The 19,516-nt window shown below is 41.2% G+C and overlaps 2 protein-coding genes across 11 annotated transcripts in view; one reads left to right on the top strand and one right to left on the bottom strand.

The window, feature by feature from the left end:
* Positions 1–696: 696 nt before the first annotated feature.
* Positions 697–3,953, bottom strand: LOC104144234 (putative protein ARB2BP). 2 transcript variants are annotated; one of them, XM_068907211.1, is made up of 3 exons: positions 3,840–3,951; positions 3,437–3,511; positions 697–1,778 (listed from the first exon to the last, which is right to left on the bottom strand). In XM_068907211.1, the coding sequence occupies exon 3, from the start codon at positions 1,767–1,769 to the stop codon at positions 717–719; it is 1,053 nt and encodes a 350-aa protein (XP_068763312.1). In that variant the 5' UTR covers positions 1,770–1,778; positions 3,437–3,511; positions 3,840–3,951; the 3' UTR covers positions 697–716. The 2 variants fall into 2 exon arrangements, with proteins under 2 accessions (XP_068763312.1, XP_068763302.1); XM_068907201.1 differs by lacking the exon at positions 3,437–3,511 and having other exon boundaries at positions 3,558–3,953.
* Positions 2,991–19,516, top strand: part of SENP7 (SUMO specific peptidase 7) — a 42,300-nt gene continuing 25,774 nt past the window's right edge. For 2 of the 9 annotated variants that reach the window (XM_068907109.1, XM_068907102.1), the window contains exons 1-6: positions 2,991–3,229; positions 4,606–4,655; positions 6,284–6,391; positions 8,874–8,968; positions 16,559–16,756; positions 18,445–18,642. In XM_068907109.1, the coding sequence (XP_068763210.1) occupies positions 3,091–3,229; positions 4,606–4,655; positions 6,284–6,391; positions 8,874–8,968; positions 16,559–16,756; positions 18,445–18,642 (788 nt within the window). In that variant the 5' untranslated portion in view covers positions 2,991–3,090. Of the gene's footprint in view, positions 3,230–3,326; positions 3,554–4,605; positions 4,656–6,283; positions 6,392–8,873; positions 8,969–16,558; positions 16,757–18,444; positions 18,643–19,516 lie in introns of those variants that run through there. The other 7 variants (XM_068907116.1, XM_068907124.1, XM_068907143.1 and 4 more) reach the window with 5 other exon arrangements.

Raw genomic sequence — 19,516 nt, 5'->3', positions numbered from 1 at the left:
TGGTCAGTTTGGTAATCCCAGGTTGCTAGAGTCTAGCATTTCTGTACCAACTGACTTTGAAAAAAATGCATGGTAATGTCAATGGCTTAGTTGGTTTTTAAATGGAATTATGTTGGCTCACTGTGTCATGTTTGCAACATAGCCTCTCTGACTGGAGAGAGGTGTTGATACGTAATTCCGTGAAGTATCTTTCTACTTAAATGTTTTAAGGGTGTAGGTAGATGTCCCAGCTTTTGAAAGATTTCAAACACTAGACAGTATATAATAAGGAGTAACCTTGCTGTAGGCAAAAGGATAATTCAAAATGCCATATCCTCTGCATGCTTTCTATACTCCAGATTTGTCCTTTTAATGAAAGCTATGTGTTTAAGAAATCTGAGGTTTTGACCACAGATTAGTCTCTTTGTAGAGCCGTGATTGCAGACTACCTATTTAAAAAATGATACCGATAAGAGCTGATATACCTTCAATCTTTATTTTGCACAACTTGAAATTTCACAGCTAGCTGAAGAGTTGTGGTGTAAAGCTTACAACTGTGCAGCTCTTTCTTAATATTTACTTGTATTTGTTTGTTTCTCAAAAGCAAACTATCTTCAAGTTTAAAACAATAAATCACTCCACAGCAAGAGGAAGGTTCTTAGAAGACTGAAAGCTTGAAAGATGCAGGAGTGATTATGAAAGGAAGAGACCACCATGAAAAACACATCAGTATGCTTTTATTTATTATCTTTCTTCTTACTTGTGCTGCTTCGGGTTGCGATAGGTGAACGTGTAAAGGCTGTTGCAGTCTTGGCCTTCAGTGCACTCTTCAGGTATTTAAAGATGGCATGTAAGCAGTAGGAAGGTGCTAAGCCATACTTCTCAGTTCCAGCAGAGACAGTAGGACAATTCACTTTCACAAGGGAACCCACGGGTTTATCTAGAGGCTTACTGTTTGATACCCACTCACGGCAATATTTGTGTATCCATTCTTGTATTTGTGGATCGCTTCTAGTCTGGTGCTGTGTGTTGTGCATGGAGTCGATGAACGCCACAGAGTACACTTTATTCATTACCTCCCATCTTCTCTGCATGAGCAGATCAATGAACACCAAGCCACCATAGCCATGGGCAATGAAGGCCACATTCTTGGCTGCACTCTTTGAAATAAATTGATCCCATACATACATGGTATGCTCCTCAGGGCTACTGCTGCACCTCTTGGGGATCGACCATGGGGACTGCATAGAAGATGATGATTCTTCCCTGGTAGCAATGCTTAACCTCTCCTTTTCTGTCTTCAGATCCATGAGGTTGTCATTAGGATTCAGTACAATCACTTCCCCTTGGCTTTGAAGGGCCATTTTGATGAACGGTATTTGCGTTCCATGGTCCAGGCCCTCACTGATAGTGGTCTTTTGACCCCACTGTCCAGCGCGAAACACCCCACGGTCTTGAAGAAGGACAATGAGGCTAGAGGTATTTGTTAGTGCTTTCTCACTCATGAAAAAGAAACTTCTTGGTTCATCCTCTGTAGCATCAGTAGGAATATAGACTTTCTGCAGCATGCAGACTCTTTCCAGGAGCTCATAAACATATTGGGTAAGCAGATGTCCCAATACTTGATAGCGTTTATGATTCCTCTCGTGTGCATTCTTGTAATAATTGAAAACAAAGGACTCATTGGTGTCCAGATGCCTCAATTCCCCTTTTATATTGAAGTCGTAGTTCAGTTGTTCCTGATACTCTGAACCCTCAACTAGTTTCCTCAAGCTTAGCTCGTGCTCCATGTGTAACCACTACAAATTAAGAGGATTTATGTCAATACAGTGATAGACCTTTATACAACTGCATAAAGAAAATGTACTAGAAGTCAGATTTTAAAATGGTGACACACAAGGTAGTTTGTGTCTAAGAATACTTTTTGGTGGTCTGTAGAAACCAGCTGTTTGTAAAGTCTCTTACACATTCCAGTTGCTAAATTGCAATAGCAATACGTTAATACAAATCCTCCCAATTACTTCATCCCTCTAAGCTCTTGCCACATGGACATCATAGAATGAATCACAGAATAAACTAGCCACTCTGTGAAACACTACTGCAAGATAAGTATTATTCTTTATGAGATTTGCCAACTAACTGTATGCTTTCCTGTAAAATGTGTCATCATCATAGATGCATGTCTTTGCCTTTGGGATTACAGAAAATTTCTCTCTATAAAAGAAAATAAACCTGAGTTAATTCAGGCTTTATTATGTACTTTATTTTGGGGTGTATCTATAAAATGTATCAGTTGCCGATATGGAAGGTCGTGTAAAATGCTTCAGATAGTTCCAAGTTATGAGCTAAAATCTCATGTTTCTATTTTACATCTGACCATAAGTTAAAGCTAAATCTTCTCGTCAGTGTGAACCTAAGCAACTGTCAAAAGTAGTTTTTCACAGCTTCTCTGATATAAAGGCATTACCAAGAGGAGAAAATAGCTGTATTTGAGAAAGCTCTGCATAAACCTAAAAATTCTGAAGCTGCCCTGAAAAAAAAAAAAAAAACCTTTCTCATTTCCATGCTCAAAGGATTTCTAAGGAGGACATCAGCTGAAAACTACTGTGACAGCTGAGGGTGTTATGCTGCTGCATGCCGATTCAGATCAGGGCTTAGGTTGAATTAGCAAAATGTAATTGGCAAGATATGACTTAAATATGCTTTGGTTATGTATTAGTTCTTTAGCATAGTCTCCTTGATTCCTTCCACAAGTCTTCATGTTTTTTTCCCTGTTCCCTTGCTGTTCCTTAGGCCCTTGCTTCGGCTATGCTTTGCAATGTTTCCAAATTTACTATTGACGCTACTCCTGGGTAGATTCAGGCAAACTTGGGTGACAGCACAACGCCTCCGCTGTTGCGCTGTTACTTGCTCCCCTCCATCTATGTTTCTCCCCTGCGGCTTTCCAACATCCAGCTAACACCGGGAGCGGGGGGGGGGGGGACCATCAGGAGAGCCGGCAGCTGCGGCCAGCAGGAGCCCGTGAGGCGGCGCGGAGGGAGCCGCGGGCGGCGGGACGGTTGGGCCGGCGCGAGCGCTCGCAGCGCGGCTGCGGGGCGCTTGCGGCAGCGTATGGCCCTTCCTGCCGTTACGGCCGTTACTCCGCCGGGGCGCGGCGCGGCGGGAGGCGGTGCCCAACCCGGAAGTAGCCGGGGAAGCTGCGCAGGCGGCGGTGGAGCCCGGATAAACAACGGCGACAAGCGCGGCGGCGGTGAGTGCCGCGGAGCGGTGGGGGAGGGGGGAGGGGGAGGCGTTGCCGCCGCCCGCTTCCCCGCGGGGCTGGGCCTGGGGCGGGGGACGCCTCAGCCGCTTTCCCCCAGGGTAGGGGAGGTGCTGGTGGCGGGGCTGCGCCTCTGCGGCAGGCAGCCTCGGTGCCCGGCGCCGGGACGGCGGCTCGCCCGCTGCCGTTCTGCCTTACCGCGTCGGGCCCCCTCGGTGGTGCCGGATCGCTGCCCTCCGCCTGCGCTTTTTAACTGTTCGGAGAGGCTGAAGCCTGTGGGGGGAGGGAGGAGGCAGAAATAAAAGTGAAATAAAGGTACCTCGCGGCACGCAGTGCCATGGTGCCCCGGCGGGGTCCTGCGTGGCCGGTGGCCCGGGGCGGGGTCGGGCTGAGCTGTCCGTGCGACCGGGGATATCGCAAAGGAGCAAAGCCGGTAGCGCGGGGGCGGGCGAGCGCAGCCGGACCGGGGGGGGGGCAGGGAGGGGCCTCCTTTGGGAGGAGGCCGAGGAAAGAGCGTAGAAACGCCAGGTTGCCCCTTTCTTTTGTCAGCGAGGAACCCTTTCTCCTCCTAGCGGGGGGAGCGGGGCGGCGGGGGACCCACCGGGGCGGCGCGGCGGGGCCGCGCTCGGGCGGGGCCGATCCTGCGTGCGGCCGCCGCTCTCTCGGGAGGGCTGTCAGGAGGCTGCCGTTGGTCAGCTTCCCCCCCCCCCCCCCCCCGCCCTCTGCAGGCACGCTAGTAAGTAATAGTTTGGCCTTTCCGTAATAATCCCTAGATGTCGTTCCCCTCCGCACCAGGGAACTGAGGCTGTAAGTTGAAAAAACCCGCTGAAATAAATGAAATTCCCCGCATTTAACATGTGCCATAATCAGTGCGGTCTGTCTGAGAGTTCATATTAGGTGCAAGTTTTGAAAGTCTTGCACAGGAGGCATACGGAGTTTTTATAGAGAGAATAAGCCCCTGTGAATGCAGAAAGCTCTGAAGCTGTGTTCTTCCAGTGAGAAAGAGGTTTGTTAACAGGAACTCATGAGTTTTAATTTTGTTTTTTCTTCTTGGTGCCTTTTTTCATATCAGAGCCTGAGTAACTTATTAGTTGCCTGTTTGCCAGAAGGTCGAATTAAGCAACAAGTGCCTTCACTAAGACACATTTTAGTGAAAGTTATTTCTCTTTTTAATAGTTCTGTCCAAACTGACAGTCCAGAGCCCTGCCCATGCATATGTTTCTCTTGTATTGTGGCTGTCAATGAGCTTTCCTCATGCTGACTTGCTCAGAAAGGATCTTCTTGTTCTTGCATAGTACCTAATGCTGTGGTCCTAATTCCCTCTAGACGAATAAAACACGTTGCTAAGATTTTTTTTTTTTTTCCAGTAGTGGAAATCATGGAAGGAAGAACTTCAGCATCTTCAGGTCACATCAGTGTAAGTTTTCTTAAAATTTTCAGCAAAATTGCTTGAAGAGTATGGATATCCTAGGGTATCCTGGTGTATTTGTGTAACTGAATTTATTCTCCAGTGATCCAACTTAAACTTCATTGCAGCACTCTTTCCTGAGAACTAGTTTATTCTAGTAGCAGTGCAGTGAGTAGTAATGTCTGTTACTGAATGTAGTTAAGATAGTTAAGGGTATGGTAAACCCTAAGCTAGAATCTAAAATATTAATGCTCAAGTAAATATGTGTGTGTGTTATGTGTAGTTAGTGCACAGTTCTGTAATAAAGTCTACAAGCTGTTAGCATAGTCTGTTTTTAAGGTTCTGTAACTGTAGCTATTGCTTTAGTAGAACAGCTGCATAACTGGAATATTCAGCTATCTAAAAAGATGTGTTCAGAAACTCTTTATGCTAATGTTTATTCTTCCTAAAACATCCTTATTAGTAGTAGTTTCTAGCAATGGAAGCACCAGTGAAAACAAAGATTGTAGGCATAGCAGCTGGTTTGATTGAGTAAGGTCTGAACCGTCTGGTATTTTAGAAATAAGCTGTTTCCAGATCCTTGGTTACACACTCCCTCTGACCCTTGCTTCTGAGGCTGGAAAGCTTTGGGAAAACATTGCTGGTGTAGCTAAGGAATTTGCTAAGTATGTGTGCATAAGTATATGTTCATTCAGTTGCTCTCTATTAGTGAAAAGCTGAGGAAACTGCATAAGTTGCACTTGCCCTAAATAGAGACCTCAACTAGTCACCTCTTGACTTTGTGCTTGTTCCGTAAGTTAATTGTAGGCATTGCAAATCAACGCTTTCTTAATGAATGTAAGGTGAGGTAGAAATTTTGCTGATGAATACGTCTTTTATTCCCTTCTGTCTGTCTGTCCCTTCCTTTATTTTCTGAGTCTGACCTTAGCGGCTGTCAGTGTTATTGGAGGTTATCTGAACCACCGTAACATGAAATGCGTGTTAAAATTTTAGGCAATTGATTACCTGTTTTCAGGAAGCTCATAAGAGAAACCACCAGTCAGGCAGCAGGTAGAGTTTCAAAGTAAGGAATTTGTGTCTGGCCATTAATGTGCAGATTGGAATACATTTTGACTGATAAAACAGATTTATAGGCTACTTTTCAAAGAAACCACAAACATTCTTCATTAAGAAACTGTTTATTTCAATCCTTAAATATTGGTTGAGGTACTTATAAGTTTATATCCTTTATAATTAGAGGAAATTGTGGTTAAAAGTACATTTATTATTAGGGAGAGTGACTGATTATAAAAAGCAGTTTGATGTGTAATGCAAAAATTTGGGCCTAAAAATGTACTTGTACTAAAAAAAAAAAAAAACCCCAAATCTTTGTTTCAAAGAAATGTAAATAAGGAATGAGAACAGTGGCAGTGCTAACTGCGGAACTGAAGGGGTATCTCCTTACGATATAGAATGGTTCAGGTAAAATCTGAAGCACTACTTTGAGAGCTATGAACGTACTTTCTGTATTTATTAAGTCTTTAGTCTCTCTGTTCTGGACTTCTTATTTTCAATTTCATATTACAAGGTAGGGTGTCAACTCATAGCATCAGTGCATAATTTAGTTTTATCATGTGTGTAACATCCTGTATTTTCAGTTGCATATACCAAAGAAGAAACTAAACACCAAGTCAGAGGATGTCCAAGTTCAGTCCCCTTTGACAAGGCTCCCAGACTCCCACCGTTGGGTCTACCCTTTAAAAGAGGTAAAGAAAAGTTATTCAGAATGCAAAGTGCTTAGGAGCATGTTATATGTCTTGTTACGTTTTGGAGGCTGAATTTTTTAATATTGAATGCTGCCTTGTAACTGTATGACCAGTACCTGACGCAGACTGATTTGGAAAGAGTCGGTGCATATGTCTGAGATCTACCTGCAAGCATACAGTTGCAGAAATAAAAGTGTTAGTGCCACGTTGCCAAACTAAATAATGAAAAAGCAGAATTAGCCTTCAAAAGTAGTTTGGCAGAAAGTTTCAGTTTTGTTAAAGTCAATCTCAGATCCTGAAATTATCTTGAAAATCAGAAATTTAAAGGCATATACATGTACACATACGTTTGCAGTTCATTGTTTTTCGATTCCTGAGCGTTCAGGTTCTATTTAGAGCATTTATCCGAACTGTTTTTGTTATAAGATGGAAATCTTTTTAAATTAAATTTTCAGTTAGTCATTATTTGTATTCAAGAGCTGAAGTTTTAAAAGGAGAGGTAAAATACTGTACAACTTCTGATTAAAACTGTAGGTGCTAATACAGGAATGTCAGTATTGAGACTGCATGGCTGTAAGTGTGCTTAGATGACATCCTAAATGACGGTCTTGGTCATCTCAGTCGCATATAAAAGCAAATTTGTGAAGTAAATGTGCTCGAAATTCAGTAAATACATTTTTTAAATGCCACGTTTTGGAAACATTGTGCTGCGCTGTGTGTTGACTCCTTCCACTGAGCATTGAGAGTTTGTTGCTGTTTTTTGTGGTTTCAGAATCAAGGAGCTGGACAAACAGGCTCCCCCACAGAAAAGTTTTAAAAGCCTAGTGAGGCAAGTTAGGAATGCTGTTGACTTACAGCAGTGCTGGTAATGTGACCCAGTTCTCTTGGTAGGTCCGATCATTTGACCATGCTGCAATGCAAGCTCACTGTATCATAATGTCCTATACTGTTAGTACTTAAGTGAGCAGAGCATACAATTACAGTCAGGTTTTTGAAGTCAGAAGTAATGCCTGCCTGCTGTGCTTGCCAGCAGCAGCCTCTTAGGCACAGCCAGAAAACACCAAAATAGAATTCTCTCCTCGCCTCTTCCCTCCCTATATTTATCTGCGTACATATGTACGTATGTATGTGTATATATATGTAAATAGCAGTTGGACTGGGTGAATTTAAAAATGTATTTTTCTGGTTGTTTCCAATATATTGTCACATTTTCCGTCTTTTATTATTTTTCTTACCTATGCCTATATGTTTCGGATTCTTCCCATGTGGTAGAGAGCTTCTTGTACTTTAACACAGACTAGTCTTTTCGTATTCCGTTTCATCTTAAAAAGAAACGGTCATGAAGTATCATAAGTAAAAGGCATATTATTATTTTATCCATACATAGGAGCAAAGATCTGTTCATGTTGGCAGTGTGTTGACTGTTGCCAGACTTTGCTCCGTAATGTATGAGAAATTTTCTGCAGCTTTCATTGTTTGGTGTATAGGTCTCTCACGTGCTTGGAGACTGGTGCCGTGAGGAGAGCTAGATGATGTTTGGGGGCAGGAAGATGGGAGAAGACCTTCAAAGCGTTTTCCTGCTGCCAGCTGTTTTAATAATGAGGGCATTTCCCATCATGGAATCAGTCCCTCTAATAGGAGGAACAATGGTTTGGGACACACCTCTCGGGCTTCTTCACTGAAGTAGCTATAATGCATGGGCCTGAATTTTTCAGATCCGTTTTCACCCCCACACTCAAGCAGAAATGAAGATAAGGTCGTTTGTCTGCTTTCAGCCTGATCGGCAGTTTTTTCCAACCTGCATACAGTTTATTAGCTTTGATATTAAAAAAAAAAAAAAAAAAAAAAAGTGGGGGGGAGGAGAGAGTAGGAAGAAGAAATGGCAGAGGGAGATAGGTTCCTGGAATTACAGGAATAACTGTATGTTTTGATGGAGTTTCATTAAATTTAATTTGGAAAGATCTGTACATTTTGATAAGGTAAGAAAATCTGAAAAAATTAAAAAATTGTGTTTTGCTGTTATGAGTTTTGTCATGCCACCCAGGTATCAAGCTTTAAAATTCCTATTCCTGCTAAGAATTGCTTGCCTTTGAGTGGAGTTATATCGTTTGGTTATCTACACAGGAAGCTGTTAAAGAAAGTCGGTAATATCTTGCACATTCATGATTATTCTGAAACAGGCCCAATATTTAAGACCCTGTTTGGGATAGTCTCCCTTTAAGCAGGGGATTAGTTGAATTGCCTTTATTGTCAGCTATGTTGGAGGAAGAATGAGCAAATTCCCTTCGAGGGAAAGGCAGGATACGGATGGTCTAAGCAAAGCAACTTCATATTTTACAAAATCATTGTACAAACTCTCTGCTGCTCTCTGCTTTATTTGAGCAATTGCGTTGTTCCAGGGTCTGTCATTGTTCCATCTAGTATGTCTGTCATGGCATGTTTTTGTCTGTTGGAACCTTCCTGTTTTATTTATTTATTTCAGTGGAGATTAAGTGCCAGGAACAGAGAGTCTTCTACAAGGAGAAAAAGGCAAAGGGACTGTGACAGATGCAGCTGTAATGATGAAGAATCAATCGGGTAAGAAGCATCTCAAAATTAGTTCTTCTCTGTGTTTGCATCTTCTGAGTTTCATAGTCTTTCTTGAAGATGGGTATCCATGATCTCCAGTTAATTATTTAGGTCATGTAGAGATGATTTTCAAGCTGTCAGATAGCTCCCCACCCCTTCAGTGAAGAATGATTCACTGATCTGATGGTGTTGTGAATTACGAAGCAATCATAATTTTTGCTTTATTGTAACCCTTAACACAAGACTGCAACACCAGAATGGGAATGCAACACTGGCCGGAGGAATTATTGCTTACTGAACCGCTCAGCATCTTGAAAGGAAATTGTTACTCCATAAGTGCAAAATAGCATCCTAGCCGTCAGTACTTTATATTTTTTCTGAAGTTTTCCAGATTGTCTGCTGTTATGCATAGGCCTTATCCACTCTTAAAAAACAGTATGATGATTAATAAGGGAAGGTAGTGACAAATTAAGTTTTTCACCTGTATGTTAAACTCAAAACACCTAAGTGAGTAAATATGACTGTCTGATGTGCTGCTTCTTTATGCTCTCTTTCCAAGAGCAAGTATCTTGGTTCCTTTGAGATAAATGGCAAGTTGTTTAAAATCATCTTATGTGAAGCTGTCAGCTAGATAATTAGTTATCCAAGAAGATTCGGAAGTTGTAAGTACTATAGTTGACAAATAAAAACTGAAAATATTTGTAGAAGCAGATTCATTGACAGTAGCTAGGAAGCATGATGAAAGCATGATAGGATTAATTACCTTTATGTTAATGAGGCAACCATTATTACTTAATTGCTTATATTTGCATGAATGAAGAGTAAGCATTTTCTGACCCATTCTGACTGGGATTTAACTCAATCATGAGGTGATTTGTTGTCAGATGAGGCTTTCAGAAACACAGTGCACAGGTAAAGAGACTGCTTAATGACAGCAGGTGATTTGGACACTGGTGAATTCAGTGTTTTTATGACGTATGAAGAGTGACTATTTACTCCTGTCTTTATATACAGAATGCTCCAAACTGTTGCAGGGAAGACATAAGCTTCTCATAAATCATGACTTTACCTTTCATACGTCCTCAGAGACATAGTTGTCAGCCTACATTGTGTTACCTCAGAGTGCATCTCTTTGTAACTCTGGCTGAGGGAGTAGTTCTCAGGCTTTACTTAGTAGAGCTTAGAAGCTACGGTTAATTGCATTTTCCTGAGTGTGGAATGATCGATATTTAATATCATTCTTCTGGGCTCTTTTGGTAGACTGAACAGAGCTTATGATGTTGGGGAGCTGTTTAAAAAAAAAAAAAAAACAAAAACAAAACTACCTCTGAATCTGTCACAGATTTTACTGTTGCTATGTGAGTGACTTGCAATAGTAAGCGTTCTAACATTTTTACCAAAATTCTTACCAGCGCACTGGTGAGAAATGATTTAGCTTAAAATGAGGCAGCAAATATTCAGGTAACGAATCTGTACTTTTTTCATTTCTTTGAAAAAAGATGTCTGTAGAGACAAGCTGGAGGGTTCTCTGTAAAATAAACTTTACTTATTGTCTCCAGAAAAGTTCATTGTAAGTATTGCATTTAGGTGCCACAGCATTTTTCAGTCGGTTGAAATTAACGCATTGACTTCATTGCAGAATGAGTAGAAAGAGCAAATACGTTCTAAAGGAGATGGTCTTTACTCACAGAATGGTTCGGGTTGGAAGGGACCTTTAGAGATCATCTGGTCCAACCGCCTCAAGCAGGGTCAGCTAGAGCAGGTTGCCCAGGACCCTGTCCAGTTGGCTTTTGAATATCTCCAAGGATGGAGAATCCACAGCCTCTCTGGGGAACCAGTTGCAGTGCAAAGTTTTTTTCTTATATTCAGACAGAACTTTCTGTGTTTCAGTTTGTGCCTGTTGCCTCTTGTCCTGTCCCTGGGCACCACTGAGGAGAGTCTGGCTCCATCTTCTTTACATTCTCCCTTCAGATATTTATATGCATTGATAAGATGCTAGCCCTGAGCCTTCTCTTCTCCAGGCTAAACAGTCCCAGCTCTCTCAGCGTCTCCTTGTATGGGAGCTGTTCCAGTCCCTTAATCGTCTCGGTGGCCTTTTGCTGGACCTGCTCCAGTAGCTCCATGTCTTTCTTGTATTGGGGTGCCCAGAACTGGACTTGGCACTGCAGACGTGGCCTCACCAGGGCTGAGCAGAGGAGAAGGATCACCTCCCTCGACCTGCTGGCAGCGCTCTACCTAATGCAACCCAGGATACCATTGGGTTCTTCACAGTGGGAAATCTCTCATTTGTATCGCTAAAAAGGAAATAATGATCTTAATGATAAACCGCTGGTTTTCCTAGCTGCTGTTTTAAAAATGTAGCCTTCGTTATTGATAGGACCTAACTTTTTTACCCAAAATATATTTCCTGTCAAATATTTAGGGAGGCACGTTTCACCTTAAGCGTTATCTTGACCATTGTTACGGCCACTTGATTTTAGTCAGAAAGGACAAACTGGATGTATTAGCACAAACCCGCCTTCGCTTGTAGTTTTAACTCAGGTTCTGGACTACAAAATGTGATAATTGATCACTTCCATCAGTCTTGCTGTGAGGTGGTACCACAGGGGTTGGAAGCTGTGTTGTAAACCAAGACTGCTTTCTCTTGAACACCTGTGCTCAGGGCGCTGCGAATGGCTGTTGCTGGGCAATTTGTTCACGATCCCAGACAGGGTTCTCAGGACAGGTTGCTTCCCAAGTCCTGGTCAAGTGCTGCTCTTACATGTTCTCCTGTTTGTGTTCTAAAACAGATTAGGACTCTCATTAAGTATGAATAGTTTAACTTCCTAGTGGCTTTGCAGAAAGTTTGGCGTAGTGTTTGTGTAAGTGGTCAGTTAGTGTTTTGTATGCCATTTATGAAACTTCTTTTACTGTCGGGGAAGAGTGTAACGCTATTTCAAAGGTAGCTGTCGCCACCTGGAAACAGCTTAGAGACATCCTCTTACCTCAGCTGTATTACTCCTGGGTCATTCAAGAGGGATAGCACTACTTTGAAAATCAGGCTTCTTGTATTGGTTTGTTGAGTTTTCTTTGGGTTGGGAGGAGTACTTAAATAAGAGGTGTGGGATTCTGCCAACTCTGCATTGTAAATTTTAATTGAAATACATGTCAAGGCTGAATGAAATACTGACCCTGTAGTTGTCGTGTTTTTGTGGCACTCACTCACACGCAGGTTTCCTTTGCTCTGATACATCCCTTGGCAATAACAACTTCCTGGTCCAGCAAAGCGAGGCAGCTAGTAGGGATTTTCAGGTTTGCTGTTAAAACAAAGTTCTGCTGAACTGATGAAAGGGCATGGCCTTTAGAAGAAAACCTGTCTGTCCTCTTCCGCCTTCAAGACAGTGCAGTCAATGCACGTGACTGAGAGTTTCCCATTAATGACAGTGCCTCACTTTATTCCTTTGGACTCCAAAAGGCCAAGAACTGCCTGGGCTGCTGCAGAAGCCCAGATAGAGGAATATGCAAAAAGTATGTCGGTGGTTTTATTCTGCAGACCCAGGACAGGTATCCAGCTCTCATGGAATCTGATGGGGTACACTCATAGGGTGTATGTCATTCCACCATTAAAACAACGATTTTACAAAATTTGGTTTTGCAAGTAGGAGAATGTAGGCGTGAAGATGGCGGTATAGGCAATTATTATCAATGCACCCAAAAGGAGTCAGTAGTTTCCAGGTCTGCATTTGATCACGCTCTCTAATGCAAATCTGAACCAATTGGAGCCAGTGGTTATGCACTGGTGTGTACATAAGTGTGGTCATTGAAAACAGAACCGGATCTAGCAGTTCTGATTGTTGACTGAAGTAGAGGTCAAGGGATCAGACATTTTCCCCAAAGTCAGGCAAACAACTAATACCTTTCAGTCCTACACTTGGTAAGGTAGGATAGTACTTTTGTGCCTGTGAAAAGTGGTTTGAGATTAGCCAAGGGGTAGTAGCTGACAGCATTTTTCTTATTTCAGTTTTCTTTCTGTTTCACCCTTACATGTGTAAGCGTATGTCTATTAACTTTGTTTACAATTCCTTTTCCCTTTTGGAAGAAGGATGGAGAAGAGGAGTAGGGTGGATGCTTGCTTTAAAAACAAAAATACTCTGCTTTGATTTTCCTTTACCAAGATGCCTCCAGGCTTACTGTTGTGCGAGTTTCTTGCTGTGTCTGTCTGTTGCTTTTTTTCTTGCTTGACGTCAATTTTCTCTTTTGAAACTTCTTTTGTATGACTCGCTCACTTGATTCTGAGGATGATGTAACAGGTAATTTAGGGATCTCTTGAAATGGATGCACAGAGATACAGAGTGGCAGAAGTGTAGCTGTTTTTCTTTGACCCAGTTTTTGCTCAGTCTTCATGATATGATTTTTCAAGAAAGATTACCACTTGCTGCTACTTCTTTAGAAAGGGAAGCCACTGCAAGTTGCAAGCACTATGCAGCCCTGAGAATCGGGTCATAACCAGTTATTCATGTTAATGTCTTCAGTCAAAAAACGGTGCCATATGAAAGTGATGCCTTAGCCTGGCACTGACATCCTTATGCATAGCCAGACATAAACCATACTCTCTCGTGTTGCTTGTTGGAGGTTCCTCTCGCTACAGCCAAGTTTCCATGCGAAACCGGTTGCATGGATACAGGTGTACTCAAACTTGTAAGATCATGTTCACAAAGATACTTACTTAACATGTTTAAAGCCCATATAAGTCAAGGGAAGGGCAAGGATTACCAATTCTGGGGAAATTATTAGAGGGAAAGTATCTGTTCCAGTCTTCTGTTGCTTGATCTCTTCTGGGACTTCGGAAGATGAAATGTCTTTCCACTACAGCTCTGTAGTAACTGGACCTCTGAGGTAGATTAGGTAAGATAAGGAGGAAATGGAAGCATAAGAGTAAATCTCTAATTCCGTAAGATGAATTTGCACAAATTATTTGATAACTGTTACCGTGAAATTGCCTTTAACTGCCTTAGTAATTGTAAATTTTCTCAAAAGTTGAATGGGCCTTTGTGTAGCTGAATTTTGAAATCTGTTTATCAGCATTCTTAAAGGTGTAAGGTTTCTTATTTTAATATATTTAGTATTTTTGTATATGGCGTAGGTTGCTAACGTCCTTTCATAGTGACTTTGAAGAAGCAGGCATATACAAAGACTGTAGTATACTTTACAGTTGAACAAGTAACAATTTATGTTTAGATCTGGTCACTGTAAGTTCTTCTGACACGTTAAACCGAGGTTAGCGTATCAACTCCAGGAGTTTGAGAAGCCCGGAGAATAGCTAAAACTTCTGGCTTGGGGAAGAATTCCGTAGAAAATAACTTTCTTGCTTCCTTTGCTAAATCGAGAATACGTTACTGCTTGGTATGTTCTCGTTAAGCTGCTGCAGTTGGAATCTGCCATGTTAGATGCTGATGTCATTAAACTTCCCTTGTTCTGCGGAGACTGCAACATTTAACCCTTCCAGAGAGATATCCGAATACTATTTACGTTGTTTCCCTCCTTGGAAATAGGACCATGTGGCCTGATTACCTTATGTCTCTCATGACCGGTATTGACTTTCTCAGCTTTTTCAGTAGCTTAAGCGTATCCTTTTCTAAAACTCTAATCTTTGGATTCTCGAAGTGTAGAGTAGACCTTTTTAGGTCTATGATATTTGAAGCAGATGCACAGACTTTTGTAATGAGTTCCTAAAAGCAGCTGTTCTTTACTTCAGCAGTCACAGAATATATACAGCTCTAGATAAATTAACAAGTGTGTATCTGCCTTTTTCTGTCTCTGCCTCCACCGTTCTGGTGCTATCCTTTTGTTTAGGTCAGTCTGCTGATGAGTCCAGAGACTGTGCTTGTACATGTGACCTCACATGGCCGTCGTAGAGTTGATCTGTTGCTCTAGAAACCCTAGCCTGTGTTTCCTGGAGCTAATCAGGAACCTTCCCTTACAAGACTAAATTTTTTTTTCTTCCTCTGTCCGGATTCTTGTGTCAAAGCGCTGTGATTTATTTTTCTTTTTTTTTCCTTCAGAGTTTAAGGATCTCTTTTTGAGACTCAGCATTAGCTCTTTATCATTTAGTTTTTCTCTGGGAAACTTCTGAGACAAGCCAGAGAGTGGAGAAAACTGGCTTAACTCGAACTTCAGTTGCTTGGTTTTGAATGGGAACCATTTAAGTTTATTGACCATGATCTAGGAAACGGATAGCAGAGCCCTCAGAGACAGCAGCTCATTGCACTCATGTTGTGGCATCCAGTGATGGTCTGATAAGACTGACCGGCCTTTTTAGCTTTACAGAGAGGTTCTCTAAGCTGTGCACAGGAACCTTATTATCTTTTCAAGTTCACTGGGCAGGGGGAATGTCTTGTTAACATGGTAAGTAACCAGGGAAAAGAAATCTCAACATGTAACTATTAATGCAATAGCAAAACGTCAGGATTTCTTGAAACGTCTTCCCTGAGTCCAAAAGGTTTCATTAGCAAAGCAGTTTGCAATCTTTTCTTTCTTTTCAAGCATAGGTTTTCTTCAGTGGTTTTCTTGGCATACTTATATCTGTTTACCGCTAGGTACTATGCAACCATGCTGTTGAGCTGAATGCAGCATGTCAGTGGGACAGCTGTAATTTCCTAAAAGTCTTTTGCACAGTTGTCAACCCACTGAACAATAGCAGCCTTTTGCTGAAGACATGTGGCTGTGGCATGTAATATCTATGTACGTAGAAGTTTTTTTCTAGCTATAAAAGAAAGAATCTTGCTATACGATGTGAGCAGCTTGGTTTGTCATTTTCGACGTGCCATAGAGAAAGCAATTTTTACCTTGTTAATCTTCTAAAACTGCTGTCTGAGCCTGAGCTTCGGTGCCCTCTTAGGGCCAGTCCTTCTAGGAAAAGAAGTCCAATTCTCACCCATTTTGAAAATGAAATGAATCATCTAAGATATATTCTGACAAATCATCTATGATATGTAGACGGTTAGCAGCTTAAAATAAACTGTCCAAGTTACTGGCCGTATTTCAGAGTTAATTCTTTGTGTTGAAGACTTCAGTATCTATCTAGCAGACTCAGTGCAGTATAGACATTTGTTTAAAGAGTCTTGATGGGAAGCTTTTAGTAACCTTCTGATTCATAATTGTATTTTTTTTTTCAGCATAATTGACTAGAAATAATCATGTGAGGCTTCAAAACTGTAAAATTGTACTAGCTTGATTTTTCCCCTTTTGCAGTAGCTTATGAGGCCATAGTGATGCCGCTTCCGATATTTTGTCAATAAAAAAGACGCAGCAAAATTTCCATGCCTCTGCAGTGAAAGTTTGCCACTTCAGAATCATGCACGGATGTGCTAGTTATTGATACCAGAATAAGAAACCCTGAAAGGCTATCCTCTTTGGGAGAAATGCAGTTCTGATTCCTCTTCTCTGAAGAGAACTGCTTTGTAAATCGTCAGGGAAGTGAACTTGATTCTCTTGAAGCTATTAAGTATGGTGCAGGAGCAATAAACCCTTGAAGAAGGGTTTAAATACGTTTTGTTGAATTTGTGTGATTTGACAAGATCTCAGCACCCTATTATTAATTTATTATTATATGTATGGCAGGCAACCCAAAGTTATCTTGACGAATGTCCTGAGGACGAAAATAGGACGAAAATACACACAAGCGCAACCTAAAACTGATGCTAATTTTTCTGATGCTGACAAGCTGCAGTTAGATCAACTACCTTCGTCATCTGTTGCCAGCCTAAAGATATGGCAAATTTTAAACCCTACTCTCCAAAGCCTTTTTCTATCCAAAAGGTATGTTGTTCAATGCTCTCTGCTTCTTGTCACTAAAAGAAATCATTTCCTTGCAGTTATTTTTCATGAGAAACTGTTCTTTGTTGTACCACAGTTGTCTTGTCTCATTCATGAACGTTATTCTCATTTCATCTGACTTTGTTGTATTCCCTTGCCCGTGATTTCTTTTGCTAATAATTGAAAGAGATGGTGTCAGGCACACTTTAATGGGATTTCTGATCGGCTGGTTTTCAGATGGTCCTGTGTTGACAAGACCAATTTGTTCTGGTTCAGCCACTGGACTCTCAAAATGCATTTTTTTCTTGTTCTTGTGAAAAGAAGAGTACGCTTGCACTTAACTGCCCATATTTCTCCAACAAGGTATCAAAGTATATATTCACTGTTACGGTCCTTGACTGCTCATGAAAAGATGAGAGGAGGCATAAAGGGTCAGAAGAAAGGCCAGGCCTATCAAGCCCAGTATCTTCCCTGCTCCTACGCCCCATCCGGCAATAGTCAGTTGGAGGTTCGCCGGGAACACTATAAGAAACAGGGCATGGTTAGAGTGAATGCTTTTTTTCACTGATGTTCCCTCCCAGTTTCTGACAATAAACAGTTTAGGGACTTCCTTTACTGTAGATTGTATCCAGAGTACTTGTTCTTCTATATCAGATTTGTTTTTTAAGTCATAGTCTCGTTGCTGATCACCTGCATACCTCTGCAGCTGCTTGTCCCTGATGTAGTCTCTTGATAAAAAGAAAATTGACATCTCAGTGCAACAGGAGATCTAAGTTCTCCCAGACATCACACAATCTGTGCTGGAGTGTGCTTCATGGATAAATACAGACAACAGGAGAGAGATACAGCAGATAGCCAGAAGACAACCTTGTTCCATACAGATTCAAAAAAAGCCATGCCGTACATCGTAATCCAAAATGAATTGCAAAGGAAATGGTAGAATTTAAATCCCAGTTTGAGAAAGGGGGAAGTCAGTCAAGGGCTACACAGCAAGCTGGCTGTGTTTGCAATGTATCAAATACGTTGTGCTGCTCTTAGGCAGCAGTGGTCAAGTCGGTAGTCACACCTTCATATTTTTGTTTAGCCTATTTTTAATGCTTGTCCTTTCTAACGCTTGCATATGTTCTTCTGGGCCTTGTAATTGCTATATTGCAGAATGTCAGCTGGAAATTGAGTGAGGAAGAAACAAAATCTATTGCTAAATGTTTGTGTATGTGCTACTTTCTCCCTGTTGACTAAGTGCTTGAAGAAATGAGTGTGTTTTACTGGAGGCTTCTTGTTCATAGGAAAGTCAAGATTTCCTTGCTGCATAATTCTGAGAAATGTATACAGATGTTACATGAAAACTATTTAGAGATAAGGATTTTCCAGTTGTTAAACAGTATTAAGATGATGCGTTAAAGGTAATGCAGTGTGAGTAGTATCTGGTTATGGTGAAACGATGCATCTAGCCTTATAGAAATTCTTGTCCTGGTTTCTTGCTGCTATTTGTATTTATCTGCTCACCTTGGATTTTAAGTTCTTTTGTGGAGGATTTTGTTCTATGTCTCTACAAGATAGAGGGGAAAAAAAGTAATACTGTTTAATGGTGTTGGGGATTATCAAGCCACTGAGATGCACAATTTTAATTAGAAGGCTCTTTCTCTAGATTTGAGTGCAGTATTTATGTTTTATTGTTATATGTATGGCAGGCAACCCAAAGTTATGTTGACGAACGTCCTGAGGACGAAAATTGGAAGAAAATACATAAACAGCCACGTAATAGTTGATGCTAATTTATCTGATGCTGACAAGTTACAATCAGGTCAACTGCCCTCATCATCTGTTGCCAGCCTACAGACATGTCAAATATTAAGTCCTCCTCAGGAAAGTTCTTTTCTGTCCAAAAGGTATGTTACTCAATGATCATTTTGCCAGTCTTCCTGAAATAACATGACTTCAAAATGGAAAACAATTTCACTGGAATAGTTTTTATGAGACTCTGTCTTGAAGCAGAAATTGAATTTCCTGAGTGCAAACTAACATGCTGCTGCAACTAGCTGTTTTAACATTGAATTTATTCTGATTTTTGCTGTACCTGATGTTACTAGGCTACTGTCCTTTCGTAGAAGGAATGTCGTTTCTAATAAAACAGTGTTTTTGGTCTGTAGCGGTGGCTGTGTTTCAAATATATTTCAGTTGGTTTTGCGTCCAGAACCAAAATCTTGTGTTCCTCTTGCTGTTATGTTTTCTAGCATGATTTCAAATACTTTCTTTAAACAATTTCTCCAAATTGCATATATATGGTAGTTCATTTCTTTTTCATTAATCCATCACTGGTCGCAAGCGCATCAGCAGAGTGCTGTTGTTTGAGATCGCTTTCTCATTGCTTAGAATCTACTTTTCCTCTTTTCTTCCTGTATTTACCTTAACTGAGCATCACAGCAATGTTTGACATGCAAAACTAGTAGAAACGAGTGGTTAGAATTATGTAATACTTGTATCTCAGTTTAAGGTGGCAGCTGAATTCAGAGTAAGCTCTTCCTTCTTGTCCTCTGTGGCGGCCTTTTCTTTGCTTAAAAGCCAAGTATCCATAGGGACAAATAGCATGAAATTTTGGGAAAGGAAATAGAATGAGGAATGAAAAGAATGGTTTGCGAGGGCAGGAATGATGAGCAGTTTCCAGATTAAAGCAATCATACATCTTTAGAAGAGTAAGTCATAATCCTCATTCTGATACATGGGCATCTTAGAGATCTTGCTGTCATTTTTCTGTCAGTGTCT

The sequence above is a fragment of the Struthio camelus genome, chromosome 1 (genome assembly GCF_040807025.1).
Source record: "Struthio camelus isolate bStrCam1 chromosome 1, bStrCam1.hap1, whole genome shotgun sequence".
NCBI classification, from domain to species: Eukaryota; Metazoa; Chordata; class Aves; order Struthioniformes; family Struthionidae; genus Struthio; species Struthio camelus.
The sequence above is the reverse complement of the archived record's forward strand: the minus strand, read 5'-3'. Positions and strand labels throughout refer to the sequence as shown.

Bases quoted from the DNA above. Each gene is read 5' to 3' on its own strand.
- LOC104144234 (XM_068907201.1), bottom strand. From the start codon at position 1,769: ATGGAGCACGAGCTAAGCTTGAGGAAACTAGTTGAGGGTTCAGAGTAT.